The following is a 21,840-nucleotide window of genomic DNA, read 5'->3' as shown; positions in this document are numbered from 1 at the left end:
CGCTGGGTGGCTGATGTTTATAAACCGCTATCTTCGCTGAGTGCGCATTCTCGGGATCGGATGGTATTTATGCTGACCGATCGTCCGCTAGCAAAATCGTTGTTTATATCGACTCGCATAATTTTATCGCTACGTCTGGTGCTAACTCTTCCCCTTTCGAATTACTTTGTCCTCGAAGTTTTTCAACGTAATGACCGAAGTTGTGTTGGTGTGTTGAGGAATGTCTCGATCTCTCGTTTCCTTTCCTCTGATAATTCCTCAGGTTGCTTTATTTCTGACAAAATAATTTCATCGCTGACTTTTTCAGATTTCGTTATACTTAGTTGAACATTGGTGTTTGTTTTTCTGAAATGATAGCAAAAAGCAACAATGGCAATGGCAAACATAATTACCGATGTAATTCCAAACGATCCAAAAATATGAAGTTTCCATTTCAAAGAGTTGTTCTGTAGATGAAGAGTTTCTAATTTATCTCGGTGTTCCAGAGTTAAGTTTTGAAGATATTCCACTGGTGGTTGATCGATGGTACTAATTTCATGGACCAGCAATCCTGTTGTAGGTTGGTAAATTTTATCTGGAACTGTGACTTCAAAGTTGGTGTAGAGCTCTCCATTGATACGAAGGTTACAGCTATCGAATTGTACCAAAAATGATCCATTAAGAAATTGATTCGAATTGCTACAGTTTGAGGAAATTTCTATTGAAGCGTCATTGATAAAGATAACCTCGTTGTTGATTCGTTGGATGAGTCCTTTTGAATAAACCTTTTCGTATATGCAGGTAGAATGTCTTCCTTTGATTAGCTGGTCAATGCAGGGTGTAGTAGATTCTAGATTGGTGCTGTCACAAATAAAATATTGTCCTTGTTCCTCACATGGTTGTTTTAATGCATAAATATGTGTAGCATTTCTTAGAATATGGTTCTGTTTGATAGTTATTCGTTTCTGGTTTTTGATAACAGAGTCAACGTAACTGTAATCGAATGTGACTGATGATACATGAGGAACCTTTAAGATATATATAATATGCGTATTGTTGATCGCAACTTGTGACTTTGATTGCGACAAGAGGTGTTCGAAGGAAGAAACATGTATGTCTTGATGATCCAAAAATGCAGCAATCGAGTTGAAGTCTTGAACTGATAACAGTTTACTACTAGGAATGCCATGCTTTGCTAATAAAACTGCTTCTTCAATCGTTTCTATTTGACTTTGCAGCGAATCCAAATTCGAGAGAATAATCAGTTGATTTATCTCCATAGAGTGGTTTTTCAGTCTTTCCGACTCAAGAGTTAGTACTTGGGTTGGGATATTCGATATTTCGAGTAAACGATTCCCAATTTTCTCGTTGATTAGAATTTGTTTGTTGTTCTGATGAATGAGGGAATTCAGTGAAGAGTTTATCAAACGAAGGTCATCAGCATCGGGATTCCCGGCGATCCACTTCCAAATGGTTCCTACGGTATCCCATCTCCGGTGTCTTCTGAGCGGTTTCAGCTTAAGATACGTTTCTTTTAATTTATAATTTTTTATTTCTATTAATTCATATAATGGGTTTACAAAAGGATTATTCTGTATTTCGTGATTGACTTTTTCAATAGTAGTTCCAATTTGATCTATGTTTATAGGATGCATTATTCTCACATAGCCTGTTTTTGAAAATTGTAATTCCGAGATTTTTAATTTGTTGTTCTATTGTATTAGACACAAAAGCACTTTCGTTGTCAATTACTATATTAGCTGGAACGTCCCAGTCATATATCAATTGCATTAGAACCTCTTTTACATTAACTATAGATTTTGATTTTATAGGTCTTATTTTGAGGAATTTGGAAAATTTGTCTAATGATGATATAAACAAGAAGTTTTGGTTGTACATAAATATGTCGATATGAACTATTTCAGCGGGATATGTTGGTACAGGAGTTTTGACGGGTATAAATTTTTGAGGATTTCTGGCATATTTCTCGGTTTTGCAAATTTGACATGTCGAAACATATTGCCTTATCATTTTCTTCATTCCAGGGAAATAATATTTTTTTATCATTTGTAATGAATTTTCATTCGCATTCCTATGAGCAAATTCATGAATTTTTATAACTTTTTCTAATTGATCTTCTTCGTCATTTAAATCTTCAACTTGAATTTGTGAAAATCTAGCTCTAACTAGTTTTGGATTGTAATGTTCTTTATAAATCTCTTGGATAATAGCCATAACTGGTTCATCTGTCAATATCCCATTGAGAATGCCAGGGATTAAAAATTGTTGTAGTTTCCTAGTTAAAAACTCCTTTGAAAATTGAGGTTCTGTGAATTTATGTCTTTTGTATTTTTCAAATGGTATAATTAATTCATATGAGGGAGTATTTCCAATTTTGAAAATTAACTGATTCTTAAAAACATTGATTGGAGCTTCTGTACTCGGAATGTAGGATGAATCATCATCATCAGATGAATGTTGGGTAGGAGTAAGGGAGTAAATTTGAATACGGGAAAGCGCGTCGGCTACAATGTTGGATTTGCCAGGCTTGTACAGCATTTCATGATCGTGTTCTTCGATAAAGGCCTTCCAACGTTTCAGCTTAGCGTTGTTATTTTTGGGGGATAGGGTGAAGTTTAAAGGTAAGTGATCCGTGTAAATTTTTATCTTAGAGCCATAAATGAAGTTGCGCAGGGTACTCAACGCCCATACGACTGCTAAGAGTTCCTTTTCATTGGTCGCATAATTTTCTTCCGATTTTGATAAAGTACGTGATATGAAAGTAATTGGCCTTTCCCCTTCTGGGAATTGTTGAGAAAGTACTGCACCTAACGCTATATTGGATGCGTCAGTTGTAAGAATGAAGGGTTTTTCGAAGTCGGGAAATGCTAAGACATCTTCAGAAGAAAGAACGTCTTTTAAAGTTTGAAATGCTTTTATGGCTTCTTCATCGAATTTAATTGGGAAATTTTTAGATTGCGTTTTAGGAATCTGGCGATGGCCATCTTCCCCTCTTAAGAATTTTGTTAAGGGTTTTGCAGTTTTTGCATAATTCTTAACAAAACGTCTGTAATACCCAGAGAGACCTAAGAATGCACGAAGATCTCTCAAATTCTTGGGCTGTGGATAATTCTGAATGCACTCTACCTTTTTCATATTCGGTTTTAGACCATTCTTTGAAATAATGAATCCTAAAAATTCCACTTCGGTTTTCAGAAATTCAGATTTATCTGGGTTAATTTTAAAATTAGCATTGCGCAAAACATCCAATATGGTTTTCAAATTACCTAAATGCTCTTCAAGAGTTTTTCCAAAGATGATAATATCGTCAATGTAAACATAGCAAATTTTGCCAATATGTTCACGTAGAACATCATCCATTACCCTTTGGAAAATGCTGGGAGCATTTTTTAAACCAAATGGTAAACGAATAAACTCGTATTTCCCATTGTTTATTGAAAATGCAGTTTTTTCAATATCATTCTTTGACATTAGAATCTGGTGGAAACCAGACGCTAGGTCTAAAGTTGTAAAATATGTATTGTGACCCAAATTTGCCAAAACAACCGAAGTATCGGGAATAGGATACCTATCGCTGATTGTCTTTGAATTCAGCTTACGGTAATCTATCACCATTCTATATTTTTTTTCACCAGAAGCGTCAAGCTTCTTTGGAACAATCCATACGGGTGAATTGTATGGAGATTTGGATGGTCTTATAATACCATCTTTAAGTAATTTATCTATTTCTTTGTTAACTTCATTTTTCAAGGCTTGTGGGTAAGGGTAGGACTTAGAATAAATAGGGTTTTCGTCAGTTGTTCTAATTTTCGCTTCAATTTCAGTTGTAAAGGGAAGTTTTTTGTCCGGAGGCTGAAAAATATCCTGATATTTGTTCAACAAGGTCCATAATTTTGATTTTTGGTCAGTTTCCAAGTGATTATCTCGAACATGAATTTTGTTAACTTGTGTAAATGTATGCTGTAATAGCGAAATAGTAAAACCTTTTGGAAAAATTATTTTTTCTGCGGAGGTATCAATAACAGCTTTAAGTTGTTTCAACGTGTCATGGCCTATAACGGCGTCAAATGTCTTCAATTCTTTCATATGATAAAAACGTACATCAATATTGCTGTAAGGCCAAAAAAATGTACCGCGTGAAAATCTGTCAATTGTGATGTTACCTCCTACTGATGAAACGCTAAATGGTTTTTTCAATTTGTGATTTTTTTTTGTGTATTTCGGGTGAATATAATTTCTTCTTCATATTCTTCGGTGACATCGTCTTGTTTCTCATCTTCGGGTGGAGGATTATGATTAATGTTAAACAATCTTGGTCGTTTGACAGCGTGTTGATGAGAGTTTAAGGGCCTGTTGCCATAATTTACCTGCCTTGTTTGAATAGACGGGTCAACATCCATCGGTTCCGGTCGATTTTGTTGCTGGAATGGATTTCTTGGTAGAGGTTGTGGATGATTTCTTTCTTGATACGCAGGACCATTGCGAACTGCTATTGGATTCCTTGGAGGAACTGGTGGCTTCTGATAATATTGGTTCCTAAAATTTTGATTATAGTTATTATATGGGAAATTTTTATTCATCTGTGGAAGTAAACGGGGGGCCGGTTTGGGTGGTAGACTAGGAATAAGATTCCTTGGTCTATTAGTTGGATCCGGAATTTTGTTACCTGTAATATTCTTTCTGTATTCAATATTCTGAAATGTAATGCAGTAGGAATAAGCATGAGCCAACGAATCTGGCTCGTAATTTTTTAGAAATCTGCCTACATCATCATCCAAACCACGGATAAATGCATCAATGGCTTTTCTGTTGTAAGTATAAATCATAGCCTTAGTGGCTTCGGGATGTGAAAATCTTGAATCTGTTCTAATAGAATTTGCAATTAATGAAAGGATTTTATTAACATGATCATAATAGTTTTCGAGAGATTTTCCGTTTTGGAGACTATTCATTAACTGATAGCCCAAAGTTTCCAAATCACGTTTTTCACCGTAGTACGTAATGAGTGTTTTTTTAATCATGTTCCAATTGATGTGAACGTTAGCCTCACCTTTTATTTTACGCCTAATTGATTTACACACTACGTGAAACTTGTTTTTTTCGTCAATTGAACTTCTAGTATTCGGAGAGTAGAGCTGCACAATAGCTTCTGCATCTTGAATGAAAAAACTAAATTTGGTAATCCTTTCACCAAGTCAGGTATATCTTCGATGGAATCTGGGCTAACTGCAGACCCATCAGCATTTGTGAGATACAGCGGAGGATCAGAAAAATCCTCTGCAACGGGTGTGATTGCTAATTCTAAAGCAGCCACACGGTTGATCAGATGTTGGATCTGTTCAGCCATTTTATTTAATTATTTTCTCACACTCACAATCACAACTTAAAAAAAAATGACTCGCACGCACTCTAAAGAATTCTGTCAGAAATCAATCAATCACACTTTATAAACCTAAATTCTCGGGTTTTCACACTCCTAATCGCATACAAAGCAACGCAACAAACGTTCAATTAATCTCACGCACTCCAAAGAAAGAATGTTTGGTTTCTTTCACACTGTTTAGCTTTATAGTATAGTACAATTCGTAAATTAAAACTTTTTTACACTTCTTTTTGTGATATTTTGTAGTGGATTTTTGATACTTATTGATACACTTTATTATTTTTTTATTATTTTATTCACTTTGATTTGTTACTTTTCACTTTGTTAAAACTTGTTGATACGGTATACTTACAGAATAAATCTGGACATCATTGGGGAACGGCCAACAATTGCGGGATTACTTCCATCCGCTCCTGGTGGCTTTAACGCGAAGGATGTCGTCGGCTCGAGAACGCGTGTCCAGTTGATAAATCCTATTACTTCTCTACCAGCAAAGTGTTTCCAATCGTTCCAGTGTAGTGGTGGATTTCCCTTTTGTCCGGCGCTGCGGTGACTCGGGCACTCTGCTACACGTCTGCGTTGATGCGGTCGAATTGGGTTTCGGATTGTTTGAAATGTTCACTATACTTTAACGTTGTGAATCACTTTCAATTTCCTACTTACACTTCACTGGTCCCTATTCGGGCGCCAGTTACAAATTTCTTTCCTGATTAAGGGAAAAAAATATATTTTAGGAGCTATGCTCCTCTTTTATTTCGAGATCACTTAAGACTAAATACAAGTTCGTTCTTATGCTAAGATGAAACCTCGCTCGCTGGGTGGCTGATGTTTATAAACCGCTATCTTCGCTGAGTGCGCATTCTCGGGATCGGATGGTATTTATGCTGACCGATCGTCCGCTAGCAAAATCGTTGTTTATATCGACTCGCATAATTTTATCGCTACGTCTGGTGCTAACTGAGATGCATGCTTAGATTGTATACATATAAATTTGACATAAGCCGGCTCAGTAGAACTTGAGATATCGTGTACGCCAGTTTGGAAAACTAGTTTCGAGAAAACGCGTTTGAAGTTTATTGTTATGGTATCAGGTTAACGGGTGTTAAATAAAAAATGAGCATTTTTTCAATACCTTTCAGTAACTCAAATAAAGAGCGTAAAATTTTCTTTCTCCAAGAAAATTGCTCTTTGGGCTCCTTAGAAACAGTAGGCGTGTTTGGTTTCGCTAGTTTGAATTTAGTCAAAGCAAAGATGGCGTCGAAACAGCACGTGCTCCGCGAACGCATTGTACGGTTCTACGAAACGCATTTACAGCAAGTAAAAAAGTTCACGGTGGCACATTTTAAGGAAGAAAATGTACCTATCAGTACGGTATATCGTATCCTGGGTTCCCTGAACGTAGAGCGTAAGGTCGGAAGTGGTCGTCCGGTGACGATAATGACGAAGCAGAGGAAGACATCGTTAAAGAAGCTGTTTGACAACAATGACACAACCAGCCTGCGTGACGCCGGTCGGAAATATGGCTGCTCCCACGTATTGATCCATCGGACCCTCAAGATGGAAGGAATCGTCTGTAGGAAGAAGACGAGGTCGCCGGAGTACACGGAGGAGCAGATTGAGACGGTTAAATCACAGTGTCGGTGGATGACCAAAAAATACCGCGGGACGTCTTTCGTTCTGGACAACGAAAGCTATTTCCGCTGTCCAAAACGCATATTCCAGGAAATGATAATTACTACTCCAGCGACAAGTCATCCACACCGCCTGAAGTGAAATACAAGTTCAAGCACAAGTTTGAAAAAAAGGTTATGTTGTACATCGTCATTTCCGACCGGGGAATTTCAAAGCCTTGGTTTAAGCCGAGCGGTCTGGCAATCAACCAACAAATCTATCGAGAAGAGTGCCTCGATAAAATCCTGCTGCCGTTCCTGAACGAGCATCACGCGGATGGGAAGTACGTCTTCTGGCCGGACAAGGCGTCTTCCCATTACGCCAAGAAGACGCTGGCGTATCTTGAGGAGAAAAAGATACCGTTCGTGCCGAAAGATCGTAACCCAACAAACTTGCCCCAGTGCCGCCCAATAGAAGATTTCTTTGGCTCACTCAGTGCCCTAGTGTATAAAAACAATTGGAGGGTCAAGGACACGAAGCAACTGACTACAAGAATCCGGAATTGTATCCGGAAAATGGACGTAAGTGCCGTACAACGTTCTTGTGAGAACATCGCGACAAAGTTGCGTCGAACAGCAGACCACGGCCCTTACTCAAACATTCACTGACATTTTTTTGAAGAAAATACATTATGTTATTAATAAAAAATACTGAAATCGATTAAAAAAAAAATTTTTTTTTATATGTGATTGAAAAAATTCTCATTTTTTATTTAACACCCGTTAGATACCGCTTCACTAAAATGGCTCTAACTCGGTAAACAATAGGATTTTCGATAAGTCCTTTCTAGAGTATATTCTTGAATGCCTAAACTACAGAAATAAAAAGGAAAAAAAATGATTTTTTAAAAATTTGATACTGCCTTGATACGTTTTTTATGTTATTTTCTAGCTCTTTATACTTTCATAAATTATATTCAGTCATTATAAAAGTCAGCAACTTTTAATTAATAACAGGAAAAAAATCGAATTTCGTTATTTGTGTTGAAGTATCTAAAATTACTCTGTTTTGAGGAGGCTGAATCAGATGAATATTAAAACTAAATAAAGACAAAAAAACACATTTTCTGGAGTTTTTTCATTCAATTATACACTCTTCTTCAAATAAATGCCAATAAAACCTGAAAAATACACAATAGCAACATTACAGAAAAGCTCCACTTTCGGTCTGTGACACCGTACGTGAGTATACGAGTTATGATTTTGCACGCGAGTACAGGAGGGTTAATGAATCGTTACCTTTTTCATAGAGTTACCCCCCTATATAGAAATCAAAGACATAGTCCTATGTCAAAAATTAGAACCTCTATAATTCAAGACATACCATCATCATCACCAAAACATCCTCATTTTTCCCGATTGAACGTTTCAATAAGGCTCAATAATTCAAATTTAAAAAAAGAAGAAGAAGAAGCCAAAAGGAAATGAGAAGGAATTGAGAAATTGTGAAGGAATGAACTGAAAACTCATTACAATTTCAGGAAATCGAATCCAGGAACACCAACCACAAACATTTTCATGAAGAGTTAATTTTTGGAGACAACGAATTGATTTTCCGGATAGATTATTTCATTCACAAGTCAGATCATCAACCACATATCTTTTCGTTATTTGAGCTAAAATCTTCTGTTTACAGACAAACAGCAGGGGCATTAGCTATGCAATATGCTGAAGCGTAACTATTGAGTAATTGAAGCCATGCGCAATCATCGCTCGGAAACTGAATATCATGCGATCAAATGTCGTGTCAACAGTCTCGTTACTATTTTTGTTTACTGATGTGATTATTGCTTTGATGTAGCGTGCTTTTTAGATTGTTATGAATTCGAGCACAATACACTTTTGATCGCACAGGTCCAAACCGCGAGCAAACGATTCAGTGTGCTGTTCCTGTTGTGATAATGTCTCTATCCACAATCGGGGCTTTTTTTGCGGTTCGTTCGTCTCAACGACTGTAACAAAATCATAATATTCACATCCAATTCGCAATTCTTCCGAGAAAAAGTCGGTGATGACCTACGGCGTTCGTTGATTGTAAAGTTCAATTTTCGACGATTTACGTATGCCACCTGAGTTTGTAAATATAAACAGTTTCGTACGGTGGTTCTGTATACTGTCGGTGGTCGTGAACTGTCGCGACTTGACCATTAGCCGCGCGCGGGTTCTGTACGATGGTGTGTATGAGCCGGGACGATAGCGCGCTGATTGGTGATTACGACTTTGTTCTTGTTCGCGAGCTCCCTAGCGAGAGTAGCGTTCTTAATTTCCATACGCGGGTACACAAATAATACGCAGCTGGTCTTTTTTCCTGTACACGGTAACTTCTGCTCAGATAGCTCTGGTCACACATCGTAACCCGGAGTTGATGGAGAGTGACGGTAACTTCCGGACTACATTCACATCGTATCGTCGTTGCGTTCGTTTATGGATTGTCACCATTGGTTTTGCTGTGGTTTTTGATTTGTGTTTTGTTGGTGATGCAGTCGAGCTAAAACAAACTGATATGGTCGAGTCGAAAGTTATTAGCAAGTCATAGCGACCACATGCATTAGGGCATTCATCGAGTAAAAATTACTAAAATTTAATTCTTTTTTTAAAATTTTTGTGAATTGAATTCAAAATTTGGTTTACTGATGGCTATATTTTGGTAGGTAAGGTGACATCGAAACGATGTTAGTAATGTACCAAATAGAAAAATTCATTTGTGAGTGAGAAACTGTGAATGATTGGATTGATCATATTGATTGGTTAATGATTGATTTTTTGTAAAAAAAAAATTAATCAATCTATTCTATTTACAGTATACTGGTTCTTCTTAATTTGCCCGTCTTACCCCCAGTACCCCTACATTCTTTGGAAGTAATTGTTTTTATCCTGCAGGAGAAAAACATTAACTCCTCCACCGAAGGCATGTTGAAAACACATTTGTGCACGCTGCACCCGGGCTGTGTCATGACCCGGTTGACAAGATTAAAACACCCTTCTTGCCGGCATCTCAACGGATGCATTATTGCATGTTAAACATACAAATCAACATCCAGCTTTCTTTGGGTAAAATCAATACCACTTTGGTGATCATCCCGCATTCGAACGAATCCAGTCGTATCCACCCACCCGTTCATTCATTCATCATTCATAAAAACGACTTCACACCACAAACAAAAAGCCTTGATACTAATTAGCTGTTATCGCCCTTTTCTCCCTCTCCTTCTTCTAGAGAGCCCTCAGATTCCGGCAACGTTGCGAAGCATTCCATAACCACCACCACCCAGGGGCGACGGGCGCGCGGATAATCTGAAACCGTGGCACAGCTGGCCCTAATGGAAGCATGGACAACGAGCAGCCACACCAGGAGCTGGTAAAGTGTGTCCTCGTTGGTGATACGGCTGTTGGCAAAACGCGACTGATTTGTGCCCGAGCTTGCAATAAACATGTTTCACTCTCGCAGTTACTTAACACGCATGTGCCAACAGTGTGGGCCATTGACCAATACAGAATATACAAAGAGGTAAGTATACTTCAGGACTGCCTCGTCCCAGCAGCCGCACTGTCCCATGTTGCGGAAAAGCATATTATGCTCTGGATGTGCAGAACAGAGCGATGCAATGTTCCCGTAGCCTTCCTCTCCCAGTTCTGTTCATTATTCGTTCTTATGTATGCTGCACACTATCCGTTGCACAGCGGGTAATCATACGTGGAATGTGGAAACGTATTTCATCAAATATTCGCTGATTCAGCTATTTTCGCGTAGTTGTGACGTTATAAACTTGTGTATCAGTTGCTTTTACCGATGTCTCTACTTCCAGCTGCATTATCTACTTCCGCTCGAGGTCGTGTGAGTGAGATTGGGGGAGACGCATGGCAAGGCATTTCGCCCAGGCAGAGCCACGTGTATGGGATCGTCTGGTCGAGTGTTTTGGAGATGTTTAATTTTCTCTAGTACAGAAAAACATCTATCCCGTTTTTATTAATAAGAGAATTTAACCCGAAAGGGCTTCATCCCTGCCGGATTTCTTCTGCTCCTGTTGTATCGACAGATTTCTTCTAGAAATCGGAGCAATCTTTCTCCATAATGTGGAGTTCAAATAATTAGCCGAACGTTCAATATCATAACTTCGCACTCTGTTGATATATAGAATTTGGATAGATCATCTCTGCAGGTGATGCAATTAGGGGTATCTTGTTCGAAGAGCAGGTAATTGTGGGAGAAGATTCGTCGATTTTTTTTCTAGATTTCACTGTGGTCACACGTATTCGATAGCTTACATAGTTATTTGGCATTATAAATCTCAACAGAGTATTGATCAATAACGTAAGTTGATTATTACGTTGAGACGAAAAATGTTTCTCTGGGAACGTTAGTTTGGATGGCACGACAACTTGCTGGATCGATGAAGATGATCCCTGGTTTTACAAACCGGACAGGGGTAAATTCATTTCGTTTTACAGTGCATTTGACGTTTTCAAAGTTGAAAGTTGGTATGGGAGTGCAGTGTAATCAGGAATAATGTGGGAGCAATAACCGATCCCTGATGAATACAATTCTGGTGGATCCTAACCCTAGTAGGTAGCGGTTTCCCGTATCTCGGGAAATTTGAGTATTGGTAAACGACATGCACGGTAATATGCTTTTGACAGATTAAGAGAAACAACGTCAATGTCAGTGTCAAGTTGATCTTCAAGTTCGGTATAGTAATGGTCGTCACTTTACTACATGGGATTTTTCAACAGATGGCGCCACTAAAAATGAACAAGATTCATTTCGAAGAGGTTCATCTGTCATTAGCTTATGTGTGAAGTTTCATGACATTTCGTTTATTTGTTCACAAACTACAGTTGTTTAAGTGTAACTACCTTAGAATTCGTATAGAAATGGAAAAATAGGAATACATTGTTTTTTTATGGGAAAACTTCTGAACAATCAATGCAGTATGGTCACACATCGTAAGCCGGAGCAATCAATGCAGTGATTGACGAAATGTTAAACAAATGTAAAACAAGTGCATCAATTCGTTTTTAACGATCGTAGAGTGAAGTAACGCGAGTTAGCTGAGCCGGTGCCACTGTTTCGCGTGTGTTTTACTTATGTTTTTGAACAATTTTTTTGAAGTATTTTTAACGAAGAATTTGCATTTGTTGTCAGTTTCAAAATTCGGCTGGTTGTAGCATGTGTTAACTCCACACGAAGTTAGTACTATTTTGGAAGTTTAATTTTGCTTCGGATGGACTATAAAAATTGCCCCGCGTTTCCCTGCAAAACTTTTTTAATGAAAGTGTTCCTCAAAGTGTCTTTCATCACTCAGCACTCGATTTTTCCACCCGAAATTCCCCTTTTTGGATTTTTTCTAAATACTAACTCGAAATGTTAATATGAAATTACTGTTATTTGAAGTTGAGCCTTTCTATTAATAACTAGCTGACCCGGCAAACTTCGTCCCGCCCAAAATTTGTTTTTTGCTCATCAATACCTTCAAAAATCGCAGAACTGCTCATTGATTGATCTCCTAATCGACCCCGTTTAATTTTGTATGGAAGCTCCCCCTTAGAGAGGAGGGTGGAGTGTCTAACCACCGTAAAAACATTTATTGCACCCTTAAACCTCCGCATTACAAATTTGGTTTCATTTGCTTGATTAATTCTCGAGTTATGCAGAAATTTGTGTTTCATTTGTGTGGCAGCCCCACCTAAGAGAGGGGGAGGAGTATCTAATCACCATAGAATCATTTATTGCACCCTAAAACCTCCACATGCAAAATTTGGTTCCATTTGCTTGGTTAATTCTCTTTTCACGTTGATAGGTTCAGTAGTTTCGGAGTCCATAAGAATCAGACAGACAGACAGACAGAAATCCATTTATATATATATATATATATATATATATATATATATATATATATATATATATATATATATATATATATATATATATATATATATATATATATATATATATATATATATAGATGTGAATAATTTTTCGTGGATATGACCTCCCCGTTATGTAATAAGGATTTGTTCGATCATTTAAGAATAACTGGGTAGAATATAACTGCCTCAACTCCCGTGATGAATTCATTATACGACTTCATTATAGTAAAAACAATTTTAACCAACATTTCGTCAACTATGCAAGCGCTTCTGCGAAAGAAAATTGGAATATTTGTTAGTAAATTAGTAGAGAAATAGGGCTCTGCAAACAATATGGTGGACCAATTCTCAAATAAAGAAGATGCATGGCTGAAGTTGGAATTTGTAATTCCTTCAGAAACTGGTAATTGTAATGTTTTCTTATCGAAATATTAAAAATATTTTATAGGTTAAAATATTTTTATGTTCTTTAGTGACTACGGCACCGAGTAGTGAAGATGGTTCATCTCTAGAAGGGAGGGCTGAGAAGAATCACGAAGATTGTAAAGATCGCACTAAACGAAGAAAAACTGCCAAATACTTACTATTCGTGATATTTTCTTCAATGAGCATACCTATCTAATCATGTTGTTAAATCGCTACTTGTGATGTTTTTTTAAATAAGTATACATATCTAATTATGTTGTCAAATATTCGTACTACATTATTTTAAATAATATTTTGATCTCTAGTATTAATTTTCGATTGTTCATTTGAAAACCACACATTTAAAAAAAAATATTGCGCTTTTCTCCGTCGCATCACCTCTTATTTTAGTTTTTCGGTTAAACCGAGTTGAAAAATGAACTCTGCGTATTCGAAAACATACATTTTGATACCAAATACGATAAAAACTGAAAATTTTGAACTTTGCCCCTTTGCCCCTCTCTCCCTTTTGGTTTTTTGGCGAAACATAGTTGTAAAATGAACTTAGCGTATCCAAAAACCCCAGTCTACCAAAAATTGTGATTTAAGCTCAAAAATCTGAGTTTTGGCCGTTTAAATTTTCTCAGGGACCACTGTGCGGCGCGTTGATGATTTCGGTTAGGCGGTTTGGCGTTGTTGAAGCGTAATCGAGTGGACTTCTTTCGACGTTTAGTGACAACGGATGGAACGTGGATCCATTACCACACTCCTGAGTCCAATAGGCTGTCTGCAGAGTGGCACTGAGGCATATTTGGAAGACCTAGACATTTCGTACTACAGAAAGGAAATCGAAATGTGGGAAACTCGCTATACCAAGTGTATTGGTCTCGAAGGAAACTACGTTGAGGAATAAATACAGCTTAGCCCAAAAAACAACTGTTTTCATTAAAAATCCCGGCACTGTTTAGCCCGGTTCCCGGAATAAATCGCCACAGAAAACGACTGCAACAGAAACCACCGCTTATAAAATGTGTAGTAGGCTATAAATATTGTGGCGCGGTATTGTATTTCAAAACAAGAATTAACCGGGCAAACGTATCGCCCCAGGCAAACGTAACGCCCCGGGCAGACGTATACCGTCCGACGCTCGCTAGAGCTCGGTCGGACATTGCTAAAGGATCGTATCCTATGTTTCAAACTAACCGGGCAATCAGTGGATCCCAGGTTTGCGTGCGAGACACCGCCGCTTCCGACGGCGGGTCGGCGGTGGACTCGGATTGCGTCATCTTGGCGGCATGGGCCGCCTCGATTCCTTATCCTCGCCAAATGGGGACTTCGTCCCCATTACATTGTCCTCAGAATAAATTTCGAAAAACGAGAACAAGAGAATAAATTTATAATAGAAATGTGAGGCACATGATGTTTTTCCCGCGCCAAATATTTCTAGCCTACTACACTTTTTCTAAGCGGTTGTTTCTGTTGCAGTTGTTTACTGTGGCGATTTATTCCGGTCACCGTTTAGCCCATGTAGTAATTGGGACAAAAGCGAACTGACGATTGTCGAGTAGTCTTTTAGGCTCCTGAGATTTTTCTATGCTCTCATATTTTATTGGAAAAAAACAGTATGGAGTTTTTTCCAATTAAAATGGGCCTATTGTGTGGAGGATAACCGATATAATCAGGACCGGCGGACGAACCGCAGGTTGCAGAAACTCACTCTATCTTTTCAAAACCAAATCTCTCATTATAATCAGCTTCCAGAACTTTATCAGATCTGCACTCAGAAATAATTTTGTGTGAAAAAAATGTCGTTAGAGGAAGATAAAGCCTGTGAGAAATAGTCTCCCAGATATTTGGTAGGTGGATAGATTATCTGTTCGTTGATTATTGATGGATAGTTTGATGAAGAGAAAATCTTTATTGCCGCTTAATCGATTGAATTTCACAGTGCCCAGTTTTTTTTATCCCATCTGTTTATTTTATTAGGCTCATTTAGCAATCCAGCTGTAACAGAGCCGAATTTATTCGTGTTCATTTTTATCTAACGATAATTTTGTTGTATATTACGCAGTGCCCATTTTTGGCGTAAGAGTATTCCTATTTTATCAACACACATGTCGCCTTTTTTCGGCGTGAGCGTATTCCTAATGAATTTTTTCACAGCTGGACCAAACACAGCGGGACAATTGATATGAGGCTTCCACTGTTGTGCTATTAATAGTACCAATTACCGATCGTAATGTGAGCGGTAAGGGACTGGGATTACCGTCACATGCGTGGACGTAACACAACAACACTAGAATAACACACTAAGATGGTCAGTTGAGGGCCCTGAGTCATGATCGTTCGCTTAGTAGCGGACACACAACCAATTCGGCTACGAAGACCCCGTGGGGAGATAGTGCCCAGTTGCCCTGACAATTTGGAAGTAGATTTTGGAATGTTATTTTTCAAATAGATGCATCTTCGTTAGAAATAACTAGAATACCTCAGTTGTGAGGGTGCTTCTAGGACGACAAGACCAGACATACGTTCATACACGTGGTGTTCGGATATATACTGTATTTTATTTGAAGTTCTAACATATAAAATTATACAATTTTTTTCCACGTTTTTCCACCATTTTTTTATACAATTTTTTTCCATTTTTTTCCACGACATGCATCAACCGCTGAAAAATCTTGACTTCGATGAACTTTCAAGCATGTTTATAGATTTTTGTAATCTCACCAATTTTTATAGTTTTTTATGATTTCGATAGTTTGTTTTCGAGACAGTTTTGGAGCTTTTATCTTTCAAAACCCTTGCACGCCAAGCCTAATGCTCTCGTTTTCAAAATTTACACCTCAATACAGACGCTGAAATGATGTAGTGCAAAAATACAGAAGCACTCTCCACCAGGCGGCATGATAATCTATGCGGTGCCTACACCGAACGAAATTGCACCACTGTGTGCAATATCTATCTTCCATTCTTCCTTTGTATTGAGCAAAACAGCTGTGTCTGACATCAGCATTGAGAAAGTCTGCTGTCTGCTAGCTGGAGAGAGACTGTGACTAGAAAAATGATGATCATGGTTTTAATTATACAGGCTTCTCAGTTCGTTTGTTTGTTCGACTGATGAATCGTGAATGTTGTGAAATCGCGAATAGCCTTGTTTTATGATTAGGCACGGATTCTTACGGCAACAAAATTAGGCAATCATTTATGAGGTTTTCGTTTATGTTACACGCACAAAAATAATTTGAATTGAAGTAACACCAGATAGCCCAACCAGTAGAGCTCGCCGTGTCACATGCGACCCAGCGGGCTTCTCAAGCTTCACAAATTTCTCAATCTCTTCTCGAATTTCATTTCAATTGTAATTAGGGTGATGGGACCTTATCGTCGTGGTGAGATCGCCATCTTGGGCATAGCTAACAAGTTAATCTCGCTCATTGCCTGAGTTTTGATGGAACCCCCTTATCGGGCGGCATCAGAGCAATGTAATGATTTAGTGGTATTTCGACGAGCTTCTATGGATGCCAGTTGTATCAACCATCCACACCTTATCCTGCTCCCAAATGTTATGAGATATATTAACTGAAATTTTTTGTACCTTTCAAATATTCCTTATTCCTACTATTATTCCACTTTTCTCATAAATAAAACACAACACTATGTGATGCACAATACACAAAAACTCTCTATCAGTATGAAACTGGAAACGGTGCCCCATTCCAAGTTGTGAGATCCTCCGAAGTTATTTTGTTCCCATTAAGCAGTTCTCAAAAAACATACGCTGCGCTGCACTCGAGTTTAATTTCAATCAGCGCGAGTTCATAACAAACACATATCCTCTCTTGGTACGAAGAGTGCTAAATTCTTAAACACGAGAGCGCCGAATTCAGATACATCGCTTCTCACTTATGTGATGCGCGCCTTATTTTATACACACACACACACACACATCAAATTCAATCTCCCGTTATGTCTTCGCTCGTACTAAGCAAAATTTAAAAACAACAGTGCGCCTCCATACCAACCGTATGCGCTTGTGTGGAGAAAAATAACTCATCAGAGAAAGGAAATCAGATTCAAGCGTGGTGTAAAATAGGTATAGAAATATAGCGCAAAACATGGCGTAAACCACGGTGCAAAACTCGGTGCCAAAATGGTGCTGACAACAAATTATTTGATCTGTGTTTCGGAGCGTGCCAGAGCGCATGTGTACACAAGGAGTGAGAGCCAGGGTTGCCATAATGAAATCTGTTATTTTAGTCTCAGAAAATCTTTTTATTCTAGTTTTTTTTCTCAGAAAAACTGTGTCGAAATCTGTATTAAATTCATAAGTTCAATTTTGAAGCATAATCTCTTCATTTCGCTTCATTGATTGGCACAAATATTATGAATTTGACGATGTTGATGGTATCATGGTATTAGCATTCACTGTGCTTTAGTAGGAAATACGTAAACAGTGTAAGTTATTTATTGTAATGCTAACCGATGACGCAGACTTTTCCAACATGACTCTCATTCAGACTGATTCGAATGTTATATGAATTTAATTGGTGAGATGGGAAAATGTATTATTGAAACCAAGGCATAACTAATATTAGATCGTTATTTTGAAAAATCTGTAAATCTGTAATCTGTAACTATAGATACTTGGTTTCAAAAAGTCTGAAAAATCTGTATAAATACAGATTATTCTGTAAATATGATAACCCTGGTAGAAGCTCAAATGAGTACAAAAAACCTGTCACAAAGAAAGCACCAAGTATTAAGAAATATTGTTGACTACTCGTTGACTGAAGCGAGACTATGTACTAGAAATTGAAAATGATATCTTTCATCCTATCGCTCGTTGCAATAAGTTGAAATTGGCGAGGCTTAAACTGCAATAATTCCTTTCTTCTCGGTGTCCGTTTTGTTTGGAATTTCGACCGAGCGATTTACGTGCGACTGATTTATTTACTCATTTTTCAACAGGTAAAATAATTCGACATGCTTTTTCGGATGTAATTCGCCGATTAGAGTCCTTACAAATCTAATGAATAACTAATAAAAAGTCTTCGTTTTCGATCTGTTTACGTTTAACACACTTGATAATATAGAGTAAATATCCATTACGAACTTTTAATTATAAACAAATCCAATCACTCTTCCCCCATATTTTCCTTTGAATGAACAACCCCATATTCTAAAAGCAACCAGCCAGCCACCAATAGTTGTCCTTCTTTAGCTCCTAAAATTACAAAAGGAGAAGTACAGACCGAGCTTCGAAGAAGCTTGATATTTAAAGGCGTAGGGAGCGAGAAACGTTCGCCCCGTCGTAACTTTCGGTGTAGCAGACAAGGGATCCTGAGCCTGGGCGCTATTTTTAGAACACAATCGAATTTTCATGTTTCTCACTTCGGTGTGCTTTTTCCATTCATTACTTTTACGACACCATCCATCAGGTGGTGGTGGTCCGACGGCGCCTAACTCGCTCGGCTCAGGGTGTCCTTCGTTTCGTTTGCGTCAAACCGTGGGAGCATGGTTCTGTTCTGTGAGCGATGATGATTCTGTTATACACGCTTCTCGTACCTTACGTGGGAACCTGTGTTCGGTCTCCTGTGACCGGTTCATAGGAGCATGAATTCCGCTAAATGACTTGCCAAAATTACGGTGAGCGACGCTGCGATGATTTTTTTTTTCGGTCGAAATCGAGGAATGAGTATCCAGACAATGGTGAAGGAGAAAAACATTGCAGACGGCGTGCCTTTTTTCTCGTGTTTTGATGCTGTAACCTCTCAATCGCGTTGTACCACTTCTAGAGGAATTTATTGCTCGGTGATGCATAAAATTCATTTTCGATTTTAACACGTTAAAGCCCAATCGAGCAGGGGACTGACAATGCATTTTCTGTCTGGCCCGTCCTTTGGACCAACAGGGGCCTTTTCTAGAAATATTTTTTTTCATTTCGTTAATACCGTTCCCAGTTTCGACTCTGTACTAACGAAATTTCCAGGGAATTTGCACGTTAGCATCTCATTGTCTTATTTTTTTAAAGTTTAACGCCAAATTCTGCAAAAATTGATTCATTAAAAATTGAACAGGTAATTTCCCTCATGAAACAACTAATCTATGGTAAGGCTAGACTTGAGAAAGTTCTTGAAAGAGTAGTTCAACCTAATTAGACTGAGAGAATAATTCAGCAAAATGAAGTACCAAAACGATGATGCTTCATTTTGCCGAGGAGCGAGACCATTGGCTAAAAGGAAAGTGTTCGTAGGACAAAGCCCTAGAGCAATTCCAAATGAAATCGACAAATGACAAAACATGAGTATTTTTGATTCGAATGAAAGTGTGTATTCCGTTTGGGTTAGAGGAAATATGAGTTTTCCACAGCAATTGGGAATTTTTCATACAAAATAGAAGTCATGCAGAAAATTTAAAAAATGGGCCCAAGATGGTGAAACTATTTTTGACGAACTTTGTGGAACATCGAATTTTTAGGAATTTTCGAAACTTCGAATGTTTGTATTTTAACAATCATTTTTAGCCACAAATTATGAATCCTGATGTGATTTAAAACAAAAAAGTTTATTATCAATCTCCTTCTAAATGCAACCATTCTCGAAATATTTAAAAAAATATTCCTAATTTATTGTATTTATTATAGTAAATAATCCCTTTTAATATGTTTGTCGTGTTATACCGTCAAGTTCATGAAATTTTATGAATTTGCTTATAATTTCCAACAACTTTTCCAAACACATCATCATGGTTCATTTTTTGACTAAAGCGTAACGTTTGAAAAGGGCGTATCGATTTGAGTAAGAGAAATCTTTGATAATTTATATCTCAAAAAATATGAGTCGTACAGAAATAGTGTGTTAGAAAGAATTATAGAGTATTGTTGGCTTAATTTGAAAAAAATATACACTGAGAAGAAAAATTAGTACTCTTTTTTTATTTACAAAATAAAATTTTAATTTGCGATATCAAAAAATGTGTATTTTTTCATATTTTTTTAAATTTTTTCATATGAAATAGAAGTCATGTAGAAAATTTAAAAAATGGGCTCAAGATGGTAAAACTATTTTTGACAAAATTTGTGGAACATCGAATTTTTAGGAATTTTCGAAACTTTGAATTTTTGTATGTTAGCAATCATTCTTAGCCACAAATTATGAATTATGATGTGATTTAAAACAAAAAGGTTATTATCAATCTTCTTCTAAATGCAACCATTCTCGAGATATTTAAAAAAATATTTCTAATTTATAATCTTTTTTATAGTAAATAATCTCTTTTAATATGTTTGTCGTGTTATACCGTCATGTTCATGAAATTTTATGAGTTTACTTATAATTTCCAAAAATTTTTTTAATTAATTGAAGTTTGTATTAAAATAAAAAAGATTTTTTAGTTTCGCTACGTTTTGTATTAACCCACATGTCTTCGAATGTTTCGTAACGTAACTCCTAAACATTTGTCTTTACCATAACGATGTGTTTGGAAAAGTTGTTGGAAATTATAAGCGAATTCATAAAATCTCATGAACATGGTGGTATAACACAACAAACATATTTAAATGGCCTAATTACTATTAAAAAGACAATAAATTACAAATATTTCTTTTAAATATCTCGAGAATGGGTACATTTAGAAGGAGATTGATAATAACCTTTTTTGTTTTAAATCATATCAGGACTCATAATTTGTGGTTTCGAAGATTCGAAAATTCCTAAAAATTCGATGTTCCACAAATTTCGTCAAAAATAGTTTTACCATCTTGGGCCCATTTTTTTAATTTTCTACGTGACTTCTATTTTGTACGAAAAAATCGAAAAAAAATATAAAAAAATACATATTTTTTTATTTTTTTGAAATTTTATTTTGTAATTTAAAAAAAAGAGTACTAATTTTTCTTCTCAGTGTATATTTTTTTCAAATTAAGCCAACAATACTCTTTCTAACACACTATTTCGGTACGACTCATATTTTTTGAGATATAAATTATCAAAGATTTCTCTTACTAAAATCGATACTACCTTTTCAAAAGATACACTTGAGTCAATAAATGAACCATGATGATGTATTCGGAAAAGCTGTTGGAAATTATAAGCAAATTCATAAAATTTCAAGAACATGACGGTATAACACGACAAACATTTAACAAACAATAATATGGGATTATTTACTATAAAAAAAAACAATAAATTAGAAATATTTTTTTAAATATCTCGAGAATGGTTGCATTTAGAAGGAGATTGATAATAACCTTTTTTATTTTAAATAACATCAGGATTCATAATTTGTGATTAAAAATGACTGCTAACATATAAAAACTCGAAGTTTCGAAAATTCCTAAAAATTCGATGTCCCACAAAGTTCGTCAAAAATAGTTTTACCGTCTTGGGCCCATTTTTTGAATTTTCTACATGACTTCTATTTTGTATGAAAAAATTGAACAAAAAAACTAAAAAATATGTATTTTGGATATTGCAAATTGAATTTTTATTTTGTAAATAAAAAAAGAATACT

At 36.8% G+C, this 21,840-nt stretch overlaps 1 protein-coding gene across 10 annotated transcripts in view; it reads left to right on the top strand.

Annotated features, from left to right (window-relative positions):
- Positions 1-21,840, top strand: part of LOC129771123 (rho-related BTB domain-containing protein 1) — a 116,722-nt gene that overhangs the window by 58,978 nt on the left and 35,904 nt on the right. For 8 of the 10 annotated variants that reach the window (XM_055774484.1, XM_055774481.1, XM_055774477.1 and 5 more), the window contains exon 3: positions 10,271-10,561. In XM_055774484.1, coding sequence (XP_055630459.1) covers positions 10,382-10,561 — 180 coding nt within the window. In that variant the 5' untranslated portion in view covers positions 10,271-10,381. Of the gene's footprint in view, positions 1-9,408; positions 9,432-9,805; positions 10,105-10,270; positions 10,562-21,840 lie in introns of those variants that run through there. The other 2 variants (XM_055774476.1, XM_055774480.1) reach the window with 2 other exon arrangements.

The sequence above is a fragment of the Toxorhynchites rutilus genome, chromosome 2, assembly GCF_029784135.1.
Source record: "Toxorhynchites rutilus septentrionalis strain SRP chromosome 2, ASM2978413v1, whole genome shotgun sequence".
Classification (NCBI taxonomy): Eukaryota; Metazoa; Arthropoda; class Insecta; order Diptera; family Culicidae; genus Toxorhynchites; species Toxorhynchites rutilus.
This window is presented reverse-complemented; position numbering and strand designations above follow the sequence as displayed.